The 19,808-nt window shown below is 39.1% G+C and overlaps 1 protein-coding gene across 2 annotated transcripts in view; it reads right to left on the reverse strand.

Moving 5' to 3' along the window:
* Window positions 1-4,716: 4,716 nt before the first annotated feature.
* The window catches only part of LATS1 (large tumor suppressor kinase 1), a 54,996-nt gene continuing 39,904 nt past the window's right edge, over window positions 4,717-19,808 (reverse strand). For both annotated transcript variants that reach the window (XM_053591586.1, XM_053591587.1), the window contains exons 5-8: window positions 18,022-18,604; window positions 12,222-12,404; window positions 11,918-12,024; window positions 4,717-8,563 (exon numbers count right to left, since the gene is read on the reverse strand). In XM_053591586.1, coding sequence (XP_053447561.1) covers window positions 8,054-8,563; window positions 11,918-12,024; window positions 12,222-12,404; window positions 18,022-18,604 — 1,383 coding nt within the window. In that variant the 3' untranslated portion in view covers window positions 4,717-8,053. The remainder of the gene's footprint in view (window positions 8,564-11,917; window positions 12,025-12,221; window positions 12,405-18,021; window positions 18,605-19,808) is intronic.

The following is a 19,808-nucleotide window of genomic DNA, read 5'->3' on the forward strand; positions in this document are numbered from 1 at the left end:
ACATCTCTGATTTGGTCTAGCCATGAGGGAGGCTAATGCAAGAAGATTGCTTGAGTTCAAGAATTAGGTTGCTGTGAGCTACAATGCCATCACACTCTCTGAGAAAAAAAGAAAAGGAAAGGGAATGGCCATAATGACTATCTGTCAACATTATATATTTGTCATTCTTGCCTCAGCAGGTAAATTTAAATAAGTCAGATACTTTGTCCATTTGACTAGAGCAATGTCTGACCTATTACAGGCATTAATTAGATATTTGTAGAATAAATAAAATCATTTCAAAGAATTAGAGAATGAGTCTCATTCTGTTCCCCTGGGTAGAGTGCCATGGCAACTGTAGCTAACAGCTACCTCACCCTCCAGGGTTCATGTGATCCTCTTGTCTTAACCTCCCCAGTAGCTAGGATTATACACATGTGCCACCATGCCTGGTTAGTTTTTTATTCCTATTTTTAGTAGAGGTGGGGGTCTCACTCTTGCTCAGGATGATCACAAAGTCTTGAGCTCGAGTAATCTACCCACCTTAGCCTCCTAGAGTGTTAGGATTACAGGCGTGAGCCACCATGCCTGGCCTAGAGACAATTTTGTACATTTCATCAGAGAAATCTAGAGCAGTAGTTGTCAACCTTCCTAATGTCGCAACCCTTTAATACAGTTGCGACCCACAGGTTGAGAACCGCTGATCTAGAGGGATTCTCAGGATGTTATTAATTTCACTCACCTGGTGAAGCATCTAGCATTCCTCTTCTTTATACTTCAAAAATGTGAGCCATCCCTTGGCATACAGACTATGTAGTATATAAGACTACAAAATTCTAACCGTAAGTAAGATATGCTGGATTTTCAGATTATGTAACACAGTATTTGCAGAAGTAAACTGGGACAGACCTACCAGTGTACTGCACTATCTTTATACACATTCTTTCTGAAGCGCTTCCATTACTACTCTGCTACTACCAGACTGTTGAATGTTACATTCAACATGAGTAAATCATGTCACTGTGAAGATTGATGCAACACAATTTCATGCCCTACAACCCATCTGAAACCTACTTCTCTGCCTGTCCCACTCTTCAGTTGTTTCACTCTTCCCATCCTTTATTTCAGACTCATCAGTTTCCACAAGCCAGCTACCCAGCTCTTTGGGCCCTTTCAGAAAGATACTATGCCTCCAACTTCAAAGAAATGGAAGCTCTCTGATACAAATTCCCTCAATTTGCTCAGTGGCAGAGACTGCCTGCCATTTGCTCATCAAACCCTCATTCTCCTTACCTAATAACAAAAACTAGTTTAATGGAATCAGGTCACCTGGAATAAAGACTGTATTTTCACACTACCTTGCAGCCATGTGTGGCCATGGATCTGTGCAAGTATCATGTAGAAATTTTAGGAAAACAGCTGCAGTGTCTAATGCCTGTAATCTTACCACTTCAAGAGGCTGAGACTCGAGGATTGATGGAACCCAGGAGTTTGAGGGTGTAGTGAGCTATGATGATGCCACTGCACTCTAGCCTCAGAGACATAGCAATCTGTCAGGTACCAGGTTCTATTCATTTTCTTGATCTACTATCACTAGAGTGCTTTCCTAGTTTTCATGGTTAATATAAAGTCACTATGTACTATGTGCATGTTCTTTTCAGTGGGAAAAGGGAAAGAACAAGTGGTGAGCAAGCAATATCAACTCTAAGTGTATGTAAAATTTACACATATCACATCTGCTAATATCCCAATGGCCAAAACCTAGTCACGTGGCCATACCTAGAGAATATAAGATACATGGACTCAGTGGGACAGTCAAAACTTAAAGAGGGATGGGGGCTTTAGTAGTAATAGAATGAGAAAACAGACACTGGGAAACAAGAGCTACCTCTGCCATTCGTCAACACGTGGGGAGCTAGGCATTCATGAAAATCTTTTTCTTTCTGCCACAGAACAAACTTAACCCCTCCACAACCCAAAGTTCCATCCAGAGTCTGAATCTAGCAAAATGTTCAGAATCTGGGTAACTCTGCTACTGAAAGGAAGAAGGAAAGACCAGATACTGGGGACAGTAACTGTTCATGCTTCAAACATACATTTGGCAATCTCCCTCTACCCTTTACATATATAAGCAGATGTATGTATGTGTTTGCGCATGTGAGAGTGTGTGTGGTGGGCGGGGTTGTACAACATAGTCACAATTTTGGGCATGCCAAATGTGGTCCACAAAGCAGCAAAATAAATCAAAGGAATAATGCAATTTGTGTCAGCTATACAATGGTCTCGTGCAGGCCAAAAACAAATTTACAAGGGAGTACATAAATGGAGATAAATGGAAACTTAATGATAGTAATGCTTGGAAACAGGGAGAAACATTTAGTATTTGTCCATCCCTATGAAGTTGAGATGAAATTAAAATATCAATATGTACATTTTATCTAGTAAGAATTTCATATGATAAAGGATCGCAAATAAAGGAAAACAGATTAACCAACAACTTCACATTTTAAAAATTATAAACAATAGCCGGGCGTTGTGGCAGGCGCCTGTAGTCCCAGCTTCTCGGGAGGCTGAGGCAAGAGAATCGCGTAAGCCCAAGAGTTAAGAGGTTGCTGTGAGCCATGTGACGCCACCGCACTCTACCCGAGGGCAATACAGTGAGACTCTGTCTATACAAAAAAAAAAAAAATTATAAACAAGACCAGCATAGTAGCTGATGCCTGTAATACCAGCCCTGTAGGAGGCAGAAGTAGGAGTTTGAGACTAGCCTGGGCAACACAGTGAGATCCCCCATATCTGCAAAAAATTTAAAAATTGAGGCTGAGCACGGTGGCTCATGCCTGTAATCCTAGCACTCTGGGATGTCAAGGTGGGTGGACTGCTTGAGCTCAGGAGTTTGAGACCAGCCTGAGGAAGAGCAAGACCTGAGTGTGCCTGCCTCCCAGCTACTTGGGAGGCTATAGCATGAGTATTGCATGAGTCCAAGAATTGAGGATGCTGTATGCTTTGACACCATAGCACTCTACTCAGGGCAACAGAGTGAGAATGTATCTCAAAAAAGGAAAGTAAAAATTAACTGGATGTGATTGCAAGCCCCTGAAGTCCCAGCTATTTGGGAGGCTGAGGCAGAAAGATCACTTGAGTCCAAGAGTTTGAGGTTATAGTGAGTTATAATCGCACCACTGCACTGCAGCCTAGATAAAAGTGAAACTCTTCTATTAAAAAAGTAAAAAAAGGCTCGGTGCCTATAGCTCAAGCAGCTAGGGCGCCAGCCACATACACCAGAGCTGCCGGGTTCAAATCCAGCCTGGGCCCACCAAACAATGATAACTACAACCAAAAAAAAAAAAAAAAAGGCCAGGTGTTGTGGCAGGCGCCTGATGGCCCCAACTACTTGGTTGGTAGGCGGAGGCAAGAGAATCACTTAAGCCCAAAAGTATGAGGTTGCTGTGAGCTGTGATATCATAGCACTTTACCCAGGGTGACAGCTTGAGACTCTATCTCAGAAAAAAGAAAGTAAATAAAGTAACAATTATAAACTGTACTCAAATGATATTAAATATAGAATTTAATAATTAAAAAATTTTAAACCTATAATCTGAAGAAAGCCTTTAACGCAAAAAATTTGTTATACTTACATTGGACAAAATGAAAACATTTAAATAGGGCGGCTCCTGTGGCTTAGTGGGTAGGGCATTGGCCCCATATACCAAGGGTGGCGGGTTCAAACCCACCAAACTGCAACAAAAAAATAGCTGGGCATTGTAGCAGGCACCTGTAGTCCCAGCTACTCAGGAGGCTGAGGCAAGGGAATTGCCTAAGCCCAGGAATTGGAGGTTGCTGTTAGCTGTGATGCCATAACACTCAACTGAAGGCAATAAAGTGAAACTCTGTCTCTAAAAAAAAAGAAACATTTAAATGGTGACTTGGCACCTGCAGCTGAAGTGGCTAAGGCGCCAGCCACATACACCAGAGCTGGTGGGTTCGAATCCAGCCCAGGCCGGCCAAACAATGACAACTATAACCAAAAAATAGCCGGCGTTGTGGCGGGTGCCTATAGTCCCAGCTACTTCGGAGGCTGAGGCAAGAGGATCTCTTAAGCCCAAGAGTTTGAGGTTGCTGTGAGGAGTGATGCCACAGCACTCTAGCCAGGGTCACAGCTTGAGACTCTTGTCTCCAAAAAACAGAACAAAACAAAAAAAACCCATTTAAATAGAAATATCTGACAATACATTTGGTTTGCCTTAACCTAAGTTGGTACTATCATTAGTTATATATTTTAATTCCAAAGCATTAAAAATTTTTTTTTTTTTTTTTTTTTTGAGACAGCCTCAAGCTGTTTATTGTAGCCCCTGGGTAGAGTGCTATGGCATCACAGCTCACAGCAACCTCCAACTCCTGGGCTCAAGTGATTCTCCTGCCTCCGCCTCCCAAGTAGCTGGGACTACAGGCGCCTGCCACAATGCCTGTCTATTTTTTGGTTGCAAAAAATCATCGTCATTGTTGTTTGGCTGGCCCAGGCTGGATTCGAACCTGCCAGCTTAAGTGTATGTGGCTGGCGGCTTAGCCGCTTGAGCCACAGGTGCTGAGCCCCAAAGCATTAAATTTTTAATCATAAATTCTCTTAAAGAAAAAAAAACCTTAAAATAAACTTTTGGACAGCACTCTGTGGCTAGAGTGCTGTCCATTAACAATGGACATAGTGAAGCAGCTTAAAAGTTAGCTTTTCACACTTAATTGAAAGGTTTGAATTTTGCTTTTTTTATTATCCCAGCAAACATTACATTAGAGAAAATGATTGGAAATATACAAATAGATTAATGAAAAACACAGGCTGATTATTCAGATCTATTACATTCAGAAATATGCAAAACAATTTAGTTATATTGCAAAGCTATAACTCCTTTTCTAACAAAGCATGATTTTATAAAACTATAGTGTTGCCATTGATTCAATTTTAATACAAAATACATATATACACAATACAATATAAAAGTAAACTGTGTAGCGCCTTTCACAAAAGGATATATTAAGGCATTTTACAAATATACCAGTATGTTGACCCAAATTACTTTTGCTTTAGATTAAAATGAATAGGCTAAATGTTTCGCTTTAAATATCACAGAGATTTTTGTTTATTTTTGCTTATTGAAATTTTTTTTTCTAAAGTACCTTGGGTAACAGCAGCAGCAATGTCTAAAAATCCTCCCACTGTATTCACTAATTTCTAACATATTATTAAGTCAGAATAAAACATTTCCACTCACAGTTTTGTACTTTGCAACAGCAGAAGGTAATAACTTTTTAAAAAGTCAATCTCAAAGTGACTTCTTAGTTATACATTCTATAGCTTCTATTACAAATAAGAAGGTAGAAAAGATACAGCAATAGGGCCTGCCTTATAGTATCAGTGGACAATACATAACAGTATCTACAATAACATAATTATAGAACATGTTTTATAAATACTATTGATATGCACAAAAGGGGTAAGTATAAGAAAGACAGCAAGTTTTTTAATGAGTGAGAATTATTTTAAAAAGAAAACATGTAGAACCAATGTTTTCACTCCATTTCAGTTGAAAGCATCTATATTTTTTATATTTTTGTTTTTATATTTTTGGTCAGGAAGCACCAGATTTCATACTGGAAAAACAGGATATAGTTCTGGAATAGGAAAGCTAATAAGTATATCTGAACTACTAAAATTACAGATACCAAAGGTTTGTATACTGCTTTAGATAAATACAGAAGGCTTCTACTGTCAGAGGAAATTCTAGAAGAATACAAAATTTGTAGTGTCTGTTACATTTGACAATAGCGGCAATACAGATTTTGTGGGAAGGGAGAGTGGAGGAGGCAGCACCTTAGTTTTCCTACAACATAAATGTAACAAAGTTATTCTTTACTGTATTGCACCATAATCCAGAAATAAAACAACTAAATGAAATTTAAATAAATCTGACTGGAAAAGTCCAAAGAGCAAGAGGGATATCTTATGTAACAAGCTAAAAATTCTTGAACTAATTACTTTGTTTTGCATAGGATTTTATGGGACTAATCAAATATTCCATGAAGTGAAGACTGCCATCTCACAACAATGCACTTTTTACAATTCTCTTAGAAATCCTTCAGAAACTTTTCTGTATTAAGCCTGTAATGAGCCAAACACGTCAGTGCCCTCAAAATGGTGTTGGTGTATTTAAAACACCTTAGTGTTGTCCCAGCAAGAGAGGGGCATTTGTAAGGACATTTTATCACATGCTATACGCCCTTTTCATCACAAATTATCAGTGTTTATATAAACACTGCTATTCTGAGTATTAGTAAATTAAAAGCTAAGTTCTTAGGTTAATAAAACGATTTTCTTGTAGGATACAGGTCCTTAACCTAGAGCCTGTGGCAGGTCTCAAGAGACCCAGAATCCCCTGAAATAGCATGCAACATTTTACGTCTGTGTGTTGGTGTGCATTTTTTTCCTGGGAAGAAAGTTCCCAGCTTTCAGCAGACTCTCAAAAGAACCAGTGACCCCCAAATCCTATGAAAACACGGCAGTGGTTTTGAAGCTGAGCTGAGAGGGCCATCTCTAGAAAGGTGGTAAATGTGAGTGAATATTCTTAGCCCCTCCCATTCAGCTGAACAGCTCTATCTTTAATTTTACTATATATATGGTTTCCAATTAGCTTTTATATGAAGAAAGTTAAAAGTCTGAAAATGACTGAAATTACACCTCTTATTCACAAATAAGTTTTGATAAATCAATTCCACGAGAAAAGGAAACAAAATAAAATACTTTACTATGGTCAGAATAGAGCCCTTGTCCCCTTGCTAAAATATAAGCTACATGTATTTTGGTTTGAAACCATTAAGTCTTCTTTAGAACTTCAGCATTACATGTAATAGATATGTTGAAAAATATATTATTTGACTTCAAATAAGTCAAGAGGACTTGAATTTTCTACTAAAACCACAATATAGCTTTTCCTAATTACTTGTGTCCACCTCAAGAGTTAATTTTTTCCATCAATTAATCTGTCCTTAGGTAAAATATTGCCAAATAGACAGATTTTCCATTGCCAATAACAATCTATATATGCAACACTGTTCTGAAAGAGGAAACCATAACATTGACAATAAAATCTAAACTAGTCACTAAATAGAAAAAGTACTTAATGACTACCAACAAATAATTTCTAATCAAAGTTTTATATGAAACAAAATAATTTCTCTGCTTAGGATAGAGGGTAAACTTTTTTTTTCATTTCAAAGTAAAATATGAAAGACTTTAGCTTTTAGTATTTGAAAACGTTAATTTATGGCAGCTTTGTTCCCTTTTAAAACTGGAAGCAGCATTAAAAATACCAATATGAAAAGAAAACTCATTGTGCTTTGGCTTTGTTTAAAGATAGTAATTCTTGAGAAATAAATGCTAGAAGATTAAATATACCACCAAGGGAAGGGAAAAAATAAACTGAATTATTTTTCATTTTGATAAACATATTAACAGTGTTTCAACCTTGTATTTCTTTGTGCCAGGATGTGAATTACAAAGATTATCATTAGCTTAGGAACACATACCAAAATGATGGCTTAATTTCTCTAGCTTATTTTGTACCAAAAACAAGGTTATGGGGAGGGAGGGCCCTGTAAATACACAGTATGTTTCATATTTGGTTAAAGCAAGATAAAACTAAACTGTCTTTCAAAAAATTTCAAAAACTCTTGTCTTTTAAAATTATTTAGCATATATACAAATAGATACCAAACTTCCCCTTTTATTAAACAAAGCACTATTTTTTGTTTTAAGTACTTTAAGTACTAAGAACTGACTATAATATTCAGTTCATAATTTACTTGCCGTATAACAATTTTTTTTTCTAAATTACTGATTTAAAAGACTGGAATAAATTAAGATTTTAAAAGGATTTTCCATAATTTAGGAAAATAAGATATTGTACACAGAGCAAAGATACACAGCTCTGTTGCATTTGCATAATTTTCCTGTCAGAATCTCAAAAAACTTTGCATTTCAGGCCCTTTTGCAAATCCTGATTACAATTACTTACTAGTGTTGTTACACATATACTAGATCTCGATTTTTTATCTCTGAGCCTGGATGTTGATCATCTTCATCTGATTGTTGCTCGGAGCCTTGTGAATTAATGTATTCATATTCAATAGGCTTTGGATAATTATATGGGTAGCCGTTGTCATCAAAAAATCTCCGAAAGGTAAATTCATAGAAAGCATGTTCAGGATGCTTTCCGTTTTTATACCATCCGTTGAGAGTGTCATTTACATTTTCTTCCTCATTATCATCACTCCATAACTTATCAGGATCAACAGGATCAAAATTTGATGTATCTGTTGGGTGTGTGATTTTAGGAATGTATGAAGCAGACTGACGTCTGAGGTCACTAGAGAAATCGATTGTTTTAAAAAATGGATGAGCTTTTATTTCATCAGCACCATTCTTGCCTAAGCGATCTTCTGGTCCTCGGCAAAGTTTGATAATAAGATCAGAAGCTTCAGGACTCAGTTTAGCTTGTGGTGGAATGTGAAGAGATGTTTGCCAGTTGATAACCTTAAAAATTTTTAAGAAGAGATCAATCAGAAAAACAAAAAATTTCCCCACGTGTTATAACCAAAAATCTTACTGGACTATTTGCATGGTATTTTACCTTCCATACTTTTTTAGACAGAATCTCACTCTGTTGCCCAGGCTAGAGTGCTATGGCTTTACCCTAGCTCACAGAAACCTCAAACTCCTGGGCTCAAACACTCTTCCCTAGTAGCTGGGACTACAGACATAAGCCATAATGCCCAATTTTTTTTTCCCCCTAATTTTTCTACTTTTATTTTTTTTATTTTATTTTTTTTTTTTTGGTTGCAGTTCAGCCGAGGCCGGGTTTGAACCCGCCACCCTCGGTATATGGGGCTGGCGCCTTACCGACTGAGCCACAGGCGCCACCCAATTTTTCTACTTTTAATAGAGATGGGGGCTCACTCTTGCTCAGGCTGTTTTGAACTCCTAAGCTCAAGCAATCTTCCCACCTTGGCCTCCCAGAGTGCTAGGATTACAGGTTGAACCACTGAGTCTGGCTACTTTCCATACTTTTTTTTTTTTAGAGACAGTCTTATTATGTCACCCTCGGTAGAGTGGCATAGGGTCACAGCTCACAGCAACCTCAAACTTTTGGGCTTAAGCGATTCTCTTGCCTCAGCCTCCCAAGTAGCTGGGAATACAGGCCACCTGCCAGAACACCTGGCTATTTTTGTTGTCGTTGTTGTCATTGTTGTTTGGTGGGCCTGGGACGGGCTTGAACTTACCAGCCCTGGGATATGTGGCCAGTGCCCTAACTGCTGAGCTACAGCTGCCATACTTTTAATATGTGCATGATCAATCATTGCTGGTGGGAAATACAGGCAGTGCCCAAGTTATAAACATCTGCTTATGTACAAACATACTTATGAATGGAGGGCAATAGGCAAATGTACCTGTTCCAACTTACATACAAATTCAACTTAGGAACAAACCCACAGAACCTATCTTGTTCATAACCTAATTTTCCCCCTAACCTAGGGGGAAACCTAGTCCCTAACCTAGGGACTGCCTGTAACATTTTCTCCTCACCAAGCAACTTATATTCACACTATACGACTTACTGTTAAGTTTTTAATCTTCCCTGGTAGGGTCTTCTACCTCTAGTAGAAATGACTACATCCACCTCTTCCAAACTGCCCCCACTGCACCATATATATCTATCATAATATTTCTTTCTTTCTTTATTTTTTTTTTTTTTGAGACAGAGTCTCATTCTTAGCCCTCGGTACAGTGCTGCGGCATCATAGCTCACAGCAACCTCAACGCTTGGGTTCAAGAGATCATCTTGCCTCAGCCTCCCGAGTAGGTAGGATTATAGACACCCACCACAATGCCCGGCTATTTTTAGAGACAGAGTCTCACTCTAGCTCAGGCTAGTCTCGAACTCCTGAGCCCAAGCCATCTGCCCACCTTGGCCTCCTAGAGTGCTAGGATTACAGGCGTGAGCCATTGCCCGGCCTTATCACAATATTATACCTATTGCACTAGGTACCTATATATGTGTATGTCTGTGTTCTTCTACTTGGGTATAAAACTCTAGTAAGGCTAAACAAAGAGGAGATTGGGAAATTGACCCCATGAAGTTGTTTATGAACTACTGGACTCACCTGCCAAACTGTACCTATATGGATCTAACCTTAAAGAACATACCAAAGACTTTGAGAACTGAACAAAGTAAGAGACCACAGCCTAGGGAGAAATCTGCTGAGCAATGAAAGGCTTTGAAAATGAAACTGACATTGCAATCACAAGCCATAAAAGGCTGGTTGGAACTTGTGGCCTGAATTCAACCAGGTTTAATACCTGCCAAAACAAGATCAACATTTTCCACAAGATTTGAACAAGACTCAAAGTCTCTAATAATACAATAATTCAAAATATGCAGGATGTAATCCAAAATTGCTTGGCATACAAAGAACCAGGAAAATTTAGCTCACATAAGAAAAGACACCTAGTGTTGGGCAGCGCCTGTGGCTCAATGAGTAGGGCGCCGGCCCCATATGCTGAGGGTGGTGGGTTCAAACCCAGCCCCGGCCAAACTGCGACAACAAAAAAAAAATAGCCGTGTGTTGTGGCGGGCACCTGTAGTCCTAGCTGCTCGGGAGGCTGAGGCAAGAGAATCGCCTAAGCCCAAGAGTTAGAGCTTGCTGTGAGCCATGTGACGCCACAGCACTCTACCCGAGGGCGGTAGAGTGAGACTCTGTCTCTACAAAAAAAAAAAAAAAAAAGACACCTACTGTTAAGATGACATAGATATTATTGTAGAATTACCTGACAAAGACTTTAGCCATATAAAAAAATGTTTCAAATAAGGGTGAAGACTTGTGAAACAAAAAAGTTTCAGCAAAGAAACTGAGGATACAAAGAAATACCAAATGGAAATTTTAGAACGAAAAAATAACCATCATAAAAAATTCAATGGATGAGTTCAACAGTAGAATGGAGATGTCAGAGGAAAGAGTCAGTGAATTTGAAGACAGGTTGATAGAAATGATACAATCTGAATAGCACAGAAAACAAAGATTTAAAGTATGAGCAGAAAATGAGTAGTACATAAAAATATTTGCAGAAGGCTGGGCACGGTGGGTTATACCTGTAATTCCACCACTCTGGAAGGCCAAGGTGGGCGGATCACCTGAGCTCATGAGTTTGAGACTAGCCTGAGCTAGAGGGAGACCCCATCTCTAAAAACAGCCAGGTGTTGTGGTAGGCGCCTGTAGTCCCAGCTACTAGGGAGGCTGAGGCAAGAGAATCGCTTGAGTCTAAAAGTGACTGCTGTGAGCTGGGACGCCACAGCACTCTACTAAAAAAAAAAAAAAAAAAAAAAACTCAAAGAAGTGATGGTTGAATACTCCTCAAATCTGATGAAAGACATAAACATATAGATTCACAATACTCAGTGAACACCAAATAGGATAAACCCCAAGAAATCCATGCTCAGATACATCACAAATGCAATACCGAAAGCTAAAGACAAAGAAAAACTACTGAAAGCAGCGTGAGGAAAATCATGTACTGCTTGAGGGGGTCTGAAATACTGTGGATTTCTCATCAAATTATGGAGGACAGAAGGAGGTGGACACATTAAATGCTGCAAGAACTGAAACCTGGAATTGTGTATCAAGTAATAATATCCTAAGGAAGGTAAAATAAAGACATTCTCAAGTGAAGAAAAATTAAGAGACTGTGTTGCCAACAAAACTAATCTAAAATATTTACTTAAGGAAGTTCATTCTTTAACTCTATATTAAGGTGCTCTAAGTGAAGTACTAATAAAGTACCGTGGTACAGGGACTTTGTGACAATTCGTTTGATATAGATTCTATACTTTACCTTCATTTGTGTTTCTAATGGTGTTTTTGCCAGGAAAGGAGGCTGTCCCACCAACATCTCAAAAAGAATAACACCGACACTCCACCAATCACATAACTGTGTGTATCCTAAAATAAGATATCAAAGTTAGTTATTCATAAACACTTAAAAAGTGTTCAGAATATAATCAAAATTAACATTATACTAATTTATATTGTAAAATTAATACTTTTATTATAAACCTAAAAAATAAGGCATATTCAAGTATAAGTGTTGATTGGTCTACAACAATCCTATTGAGATTATTTATGAAACAAATGTTTACCTGTTCGTAGCAACACTTCAGGTGCAATATAATTGGGAGTCCCAACCAAAGAATGTGCTAGACATCGCTGGTGCTGGCGTGCAGCTCTCCGCTCTAGTGGCTTAAGTCTATCTCCACATCTACAGTTTGAGGGATCACCCCATTCATTACTGAAATCCATGCTATCTTGCCGTGGATGGTCACCTGCTCAGTAAAAAAATAAATAAATAAAAGAAACAAGGACAGAAGTAAACCTAGTCTGTTTAAACTTCTGAAATCTTAGTTTAGGATTAACAACATTCCCTTGTGACAAAATAAGACACAATGTATGCCAACTCACTGATGGTATTTCTTAACAACTAGAGCTTGCTTTCTGAGATATTAATAGGAAAATTTTACCCTAAATAAAATTAGCCTAGGATTCAATAATTTACTCAGTGTTAAATGATATCAATATTAAGTCATGAGTAGACTAAGAATTTGCTATTCAGAACCATTACTACTCTAGATAAATTTTCAAGCAAATTATTGGGTTATTAAGAAATGTCTGATAGGCCCGGCGCCTGTGGCTCAAGCAGCTAAGACGCCAGCCACATAGGCCTGAGCTGGTGGGTTCGAATCCAGCCTGGGCCTGCCAAACAACAATGATGGTTACAACCAAAAAATAGCCAGGCATTGTGGCGGGTGCCTGTAGTCCCAGCTACTTGGGAGGCGGAGGCAGGAGACTCGCTTAAGCCCAAGAGTTTGAGGTTGCTGTGAGCTGTGATGCCACCGCACTCTACCTAGAGTGACAGCTTGAGGCTGTCTCAAAAAAGAAAAAAAAAAAAGAAATGTCTGATACCAGCTCAGTGCCCATAGCTCAGTGAGTAGGGTGCTGGCCACATACACGGAAGGTGGCAGGTTTGAGCTCGGCCTGGGCCTGATAACAATGACAACTGCAACAAAATAATAGCCGGACGTTTTGGCAGGCACCTATAGTCCCAGCTACTTGAGAGGCTGAGGCAAGAGAATCGCCTAAGCCCGAGAGTTTGAGGTTGCTGTGAGCTGTGGTACCATGGCTACTGAGGGTGACATAGTGAGACTCTGTCTCAAAAAAAAAAAAAAAAGACATGTCTAATTTCCTGGGGGGCTGGGTATAGTGGCTCACGCCTGTAATCCCAGCACTCTGGGAGGCTGAGTGGGGCGGATCACCCGAGCTCAAAATTTTGACACCAGTCTGAGTTAGAGTGAGACCCTGCCTCTAAAAATAGCTGGCGCCAGTAATCCCAGCTACTCAGGAGCCTAAGGTAAGAGAATCGCTTCAGTTTGAGGTTGCTGTGAGCTGTAGTGCCATGGTACTCTACTGAGGGCAAGAGAGACTCAAAGAAATGTCTGATTTCTAGTTTGGTGTCCATAGCTCAGTGGTTACGGCACTGGCCACATACACTGAGGCTGGTGGGTTCAAATCCAGCCCAGGCCAGCTAAACAACAATGACAACTTTCAACAAAAAAATAGCCAGGTGTGGCGCCGTAGCCCCAGCTACTAGGGAGGCTGAGGCAAGAGAATCGCGTAAGCCCAAGAGTATGAGGTTGCTGTGAGCTGTGATGCCACAGCACTCTACTGAGGGTGACACAGTGAGACGCTGTCTCAAAAAAAAAGAAAAGAAAAAGAAACGTTTGATTTCCTTAAGTACTGAGTTTGATAGTTGATACCTCTGACATTTCATTTTGACACTTGCTTTTTTTTTTTTTTTTTTGTAGAGACAGAGTCTCACTGTACCGCCCTCAGGTAGAGTGCCGTGGCGTCACACAGCTCACAGCAACCTCCAACTCTTGGGCTTACGTGATTCTCCTGCCTCAGCCTCCTGAGCAGCTGGGACTACAGGCGCCCGCCACAACGCCCGGCTATTTTTTGGTTGCAGTTTGGCCGGGGCTGGGTTTGAACCCGCCACCCTCGGCATATGGGGCCTGCGCCCTACTCACTGAGCCACAGGCACTGCCCGACACTTGCTTTTTTTTTCAATTGTGAAGGTACATCCTCATCTTTCAAATAATGCTTTGGCTTGTTATTATCTTTCAAATATTTTTTAGAGCAAATTTTGTGAAACCATGGATAAACTGAAAATTCAAGTTATTTTTTAATATGCGTTCCATCGTAGAACTAATGCAGTGCAGACAGCTTGAAATATCAACGAAGTGTTTAGGAAAGATGTGGCTAATGAATGTACAAAACTTCCATTGTGGTGATTTTAATTTTGAAAATGAAGCACGTGGGCGACCTGAAACCCAAGGTGGACGATGAGCTGAAAGCTGCAGTGAAAATAAATCAATGTCAATCTATGCATGAATTATCAGAACAGTTTGATGTTAGTATTCCAACAACATTGGACCATTTGAAACAATTGGCAAGGCAAAGAAGCTGGATAAATGGGTGCTGAATGAATTAAATGAGCTACAGAAGAGACACTGTCTCAAAGCTCCCCTTTCTATGCCATCACAACTTAAAAGACTAACCATTTCTACTCTGTATTGTTATATGTGATGAAAAATGGATTCTTTTTGACAATCGCGAGCATTTGGTACAATGGCTGGATACGGATGAAGTGCTGAAACACAGTACAAAACCTAAAGTTCATCAAAAAAGCTAATAGTGTCTGGTTTATGGTCCAGTATTGGTATTTATCCACTACAGTTTCATGAAACCTGGTCAATCAGTTACACTGGATGTCTACTGTAACCAGATGAAATGACGAGGAGGCTCGTGATTAGCGCCTGTGGCTCAGTGAGTAGGGCGCCGGCCCCATATACCGAGGGTGGCGGGTTCAAACCCAGCCCCGGCTAAATTGCAATCAAAAAATAGCTGGGCGTTGTGGCGGGCGCCTGTAGTCCCAGCTACTCGGGAGGCTGAGGCAGGAGAATCGCTTAAGCCCAGGAGTTGGAGGTTGCTGTGAGCTGTGTGAGGCCACGGCACACTACCGAGGGCAATAAAGTGAAACTCTTGTCTCTACAAAAAAAAAAAAAAAAAGAAGCCAAGATTGGTCAACAGAGAGGCAGGCCAATCCTCTTGTAAAACAATGTTGCACAAATAATACTGCTCAGAAGAACTACAGAAGCTGGACTTAGAAACCCTGTCATTCACCATATTCACCAGATCTTATACAGACTACACTTCTTTCAGGCTTTGGACTCCTTATAAGGAAAAAGATTCAATTCTCAACAGCTGTGGAAAATGCCTTTTGCGATGTCATCACCACTTGCTAGAGCTAGGCTTCTTTGCTGCTGGCATAAACAAGCCATCATTAAGATGGCAATACTGTGTTGATAGTTTAGGTGCACACTTTGATTAATTGTACTGCTTATTTGAAATATAACAGACTAACCTTGTGATATGAAATTGGAAATTTCATATTCAATGACCTAAATAGATCAATATTTCATTACTTCAATAAATGCCACTGATACATAAGAAAGGCAAAGTTCTTTTCTCAGGCAACTTACATTCTAATAGAGAAAGAAACAAAATTACATATGTAAGAAACATAGTGATGCCTCCTACACAGAGAATCAGCATACTATGATGTGACAAATGTGACTGGACAGCTACATTAGACTGAATGACCTAATTAGTCCAATCGGTCAGGAGGACCGATTGGGAAGTGACATTTGATAAGATGTAAAAACACAAGGACTCAACTATTTGAAAATCCCAGCAAGGCATTCCATACAGAAACAGCAGCAACAGAGAGAGGACTAGTGCAGCTGATAAAGGGAGAATGGTAGGAAATAGAGCTGGAGCTAATGCACATAAGTTTTGGTTTGATTGCCTTCTACTTCAAGTATAGGGAAATGATATTGGAGTATTCTGAAACAAGAGGATGACAAGATTTGATTTATTCATAAAAAACAAAAAAAGCAAACTCTGGCTGTTGTATGGAGAACAGATCATAGGGAGGACAAAAGTGAAAACAGAGACAGTTAAGAATCCATTACAGGATTCAGCAGAGCAGGAGAGAAGTGAATAGATCCAAGATATCTTTTAGAGATGGACTCAATAGGACCTATTGATGAATTAGACATAAGGGGATGGGGAAAAAAGAATCAGGATAACTAGGTGGGTAGTGGTGGCAGAATGTATTAAGATAGGCACACGAAAGGAACAGATATGGGAGTGGTAATAAAGAGCTCTTTTTGGAGATGCTAAGTCTGAAAGGCCTATTTGAAATCCATGGGAAGACATATTCAGGAATCAGTTTAATATAAAAATAAGGAATTTCAGGGAGACCACTTCAAGAGAGAGAGAGATTTGGAAGTCACTGACATATAGACCATGATGAGATGAAGTCACCTAGAGAAATGTATCTCAAATTCCTAACTGAAATAATCATCGAGATGTCTGATAAAGTATGATTTCCAGGTGGCGCCTGTGGCTCACTGGGTAGGGCACCGGCCCCATATACCAAGGGTGGTGGGTTCAAACCCAGCCCTGACTGAACTGCAACAAAAAAATAGCCAGGCATTGTGGTGGGTGCCTGTACTCCCAGCTACTCGGGAGGCTGAAGCAAGAGAATCACCTAAGCCCAGAAGTTGGAGGTTGCTGTGAGCTGTGTGATGCCATGGCACTCTACCGAGGGCGATAAAGTGAGACTCTCTACAAAAAAGAAAGAAAAAAAAAAAAGACTGGAATACAGCTTAGGGATATTTTTTAGAAAAGCCCCAAGCAATAATTCAGATGAATCTGAGGAAGACACTAAATTCCATTAAGGCAAACATTAAAGTAGGCTCAGGTGTCTCAATTAAACAATGCCGTCTGTTTAATGTAATACTTACATCAGATAATTGTTATAAGCATTAAATTAGAATATAATGTATGTAAAGCACCTAGTATATACCCTGGTTCCCCGAAAATAAGACCTACTTACAGGAAAGATAAGATGTCCCCTAGCGCATCTTTGGGAGCACACCTTAAAATAAGACACTGTCATATTTTCGGGGAAACGGGGTAGTAAGTATTCAACAAATGTTAGATCGACTTACACTTCCATTAGCACTTGAAGGGATGTGAGGTAGTGTGGTATAGTAGAAATAACATGAGCCCTGTAATCAGACAAACCTAGGTTCAAAGCCTAGCCCTACTTAATTTCTGTCTGCCCTTGAGGAGGTTACTTCATCTAACTAGACCTCCATTTCTTCATCCTGCCTCACAATGACATTGTGAGGATTACAAAGAATCATGTACATAAAGTTTTAGGTTTAAACAACTTGTTTAACAGTCAAACAACAGAATCCTCGGTAGCTGCAGTAACACGGAGGGACCTCAAACATATAAAGGAAGTTGACGCATAAAAATACATATAGGATGATTACATTTAAATGCAGGTTTAAGAGTAGGCAAATGAAATAGTATATTATTTAGGGATATATCCATATGTGGCAAAAGTATAGAGAAAAGTAAAAAAAACTGATTACAAGGTTCTGAAATAATGGGTATCTCTCTGGAGAAGAAAAGGGGAAGTGACTGTGTAGGGGCTTCTAAAGTGCTAACAATCTAGTTCTGAAAATGAATGGTGGATATGGGGCTTCGTTTAAAAATTATTTTAAAAGCACTGACATTTCAAAAGTAAAGGGTTTCAATCAAAAATGTTAAAAATATTTAGAAATAATCAAATCTAACATATTCTTTCATTTTATAAGTCTAAATGCCTAAAAGATTCACTCAAGTTTATCCAATAGAGTCAAGCCTCACTCAGGTCTTCTGGCTCCCATCCAGTGATGATACCATCTCATATTTCACTGCATTACTCAATCACATTATTATGAACAAACTAAATTTTGAGTTACTTACCACTTTGATAGTACTTAGAATCATGCGTCCATCTGAAGCCAGTGCAGAGGCCAAAGTCAGTCAATTTAATATGACCATCACGATCAATCAAAATGTTATCAGGTTTAATATCTCTATGAATAAAACCCATTTTATGAACACTTTCAACTGCACAGGTAAGTTCTGCTATATAGAATCGTGCCAGATTTTCTGGAAAAATGCCCATTCTGATTAATAGGCTCATCATATCACCCCCAGGAATGTAGTCCATTACAAAGTATAAATTGTCCTTATCTTGGAATGAATAATACAGACGAACTACCCATTCATTGTCAGCTTCAGCCAGGATATCTCTTTCAGCTTTAACATGGGCGACTTGATTTCGAAGCAGAACATCTTTCTTTCGGAGAGTTTTTGTTGCATACAAAGCCTTAGTATCTACTTTTCTTGCTAGACAAACTTCACCAAATGCTCCTATTCCTAGTGTCTTTATCTTCACAAACATAGACTTGTCCATTTTGGCCCTTTTAAGACGGATGTAATTAGACTCTTTTTGGCAAAGCATCTTTCTCATTTGATCCTGGGCATCTTGAGATAATCCAACCTAGGCAAATAAACTAGATGTTAAATGAGAAATTATCTTCTTCAATACTGATATTAAGAAATACATCAGAAAAAATGCAATGCATAAAAATTTTAATAAAGCATGTTAGAAATCTAGAATTCATTTCAGAGAAAATGAAATAATCAAAAGTGCAGCTTAAGAGATAGTTAACAGAATATACGAGATGAGTATGTACACAAATTGAGCTGTGGAGAGCAAGAACAGGACACTAATAGCTTTCTACTCTTCTCTAATGCACCCAAAACTTGTTACCATGTTAAGCATCTGTTAACATGCATCTTCATCTATCTCTCCATGCATATTCACCACAAATTATATGATTTAATTGCCTTCCTCATATGCTCCTCTTTGTAGAATGCCTAGGTCTCAAATATTCTTCCCATTTTATCCTCTATGGAAAAAAAAAATTCCACTCCAGGCTCACTTGTTCTAAAAAAATCAATGTATTAAGAATAACAAAAGAGGTTCAGTGCCCATAGCACAGGGGTTACAACACCAACCACATACACCAAAGTTGGTGGGTTTGAACCCGGCCCAAGCCAGCTAACCAACAATGACAACTGCAACAAAAAATAGCCGGGTGTTGTGGCAGGCGCCTGTAGTCCCAGCTACTTGGGAGGCTGAGGCAAGAGGATTGATTAAGCCCAGGAGTTTGAGGTTGCTGTGAGCTTTGATGCCAGAGCACTCTACCAAAGGCGACATAGTGAGACTCTGTCTCAAAAAGAAAAAAAAGAATGTCTCTCTAACCTATCAACAACTTTCCCCATTCTCAATAAGTACACAATAGTCTTTAATACTCTTTCCTTTTGTCTTTCTCAGGGCATTACAGTAAAGGTGGGACTCACAGCTACCACTAACACAACACAAAATGTAAAGGATTTCTCCTACTTTATTTAAAAGGACCAACACACATGGTTACAAGGTATCTTTTAAATATTTTGGAATATTTTAAATAATAGTGTGACTTACGAAGATACCAAAAAACAGACAAAAATCCCCCAACTTCTAAGTAGATATGGAACACCTGGATTAAGAAGAGAGGAATACTTTGTTTTGGCTAATTAAAGAACTAATTAAAGGGTTGAAACAGAAAGGACTTCAGTCGGAAAAGGTTTAATTCTAGAAATGTAAGACAAATTAAAATATAGCAACCTCATGCCTCTGTTAGAACGCACATTTACAT

The sequence above is a fragment of the Nycticebus coucang genome, chromosome 5, assembly GCF_027406575.1.
Source record: "Nycticebus coucang isolate mNycCou1 chromosome 5, mNycCou1.pri, whole genome shotgun sequence".
In the NCBI taxonomy this organism is placed as follows: domain Eukaryota; kingdom Metazoa; phylum Chordata; class Mammalia; order Primates; family Lorisidae; genus Nycticebus; species Nycticebus coucang.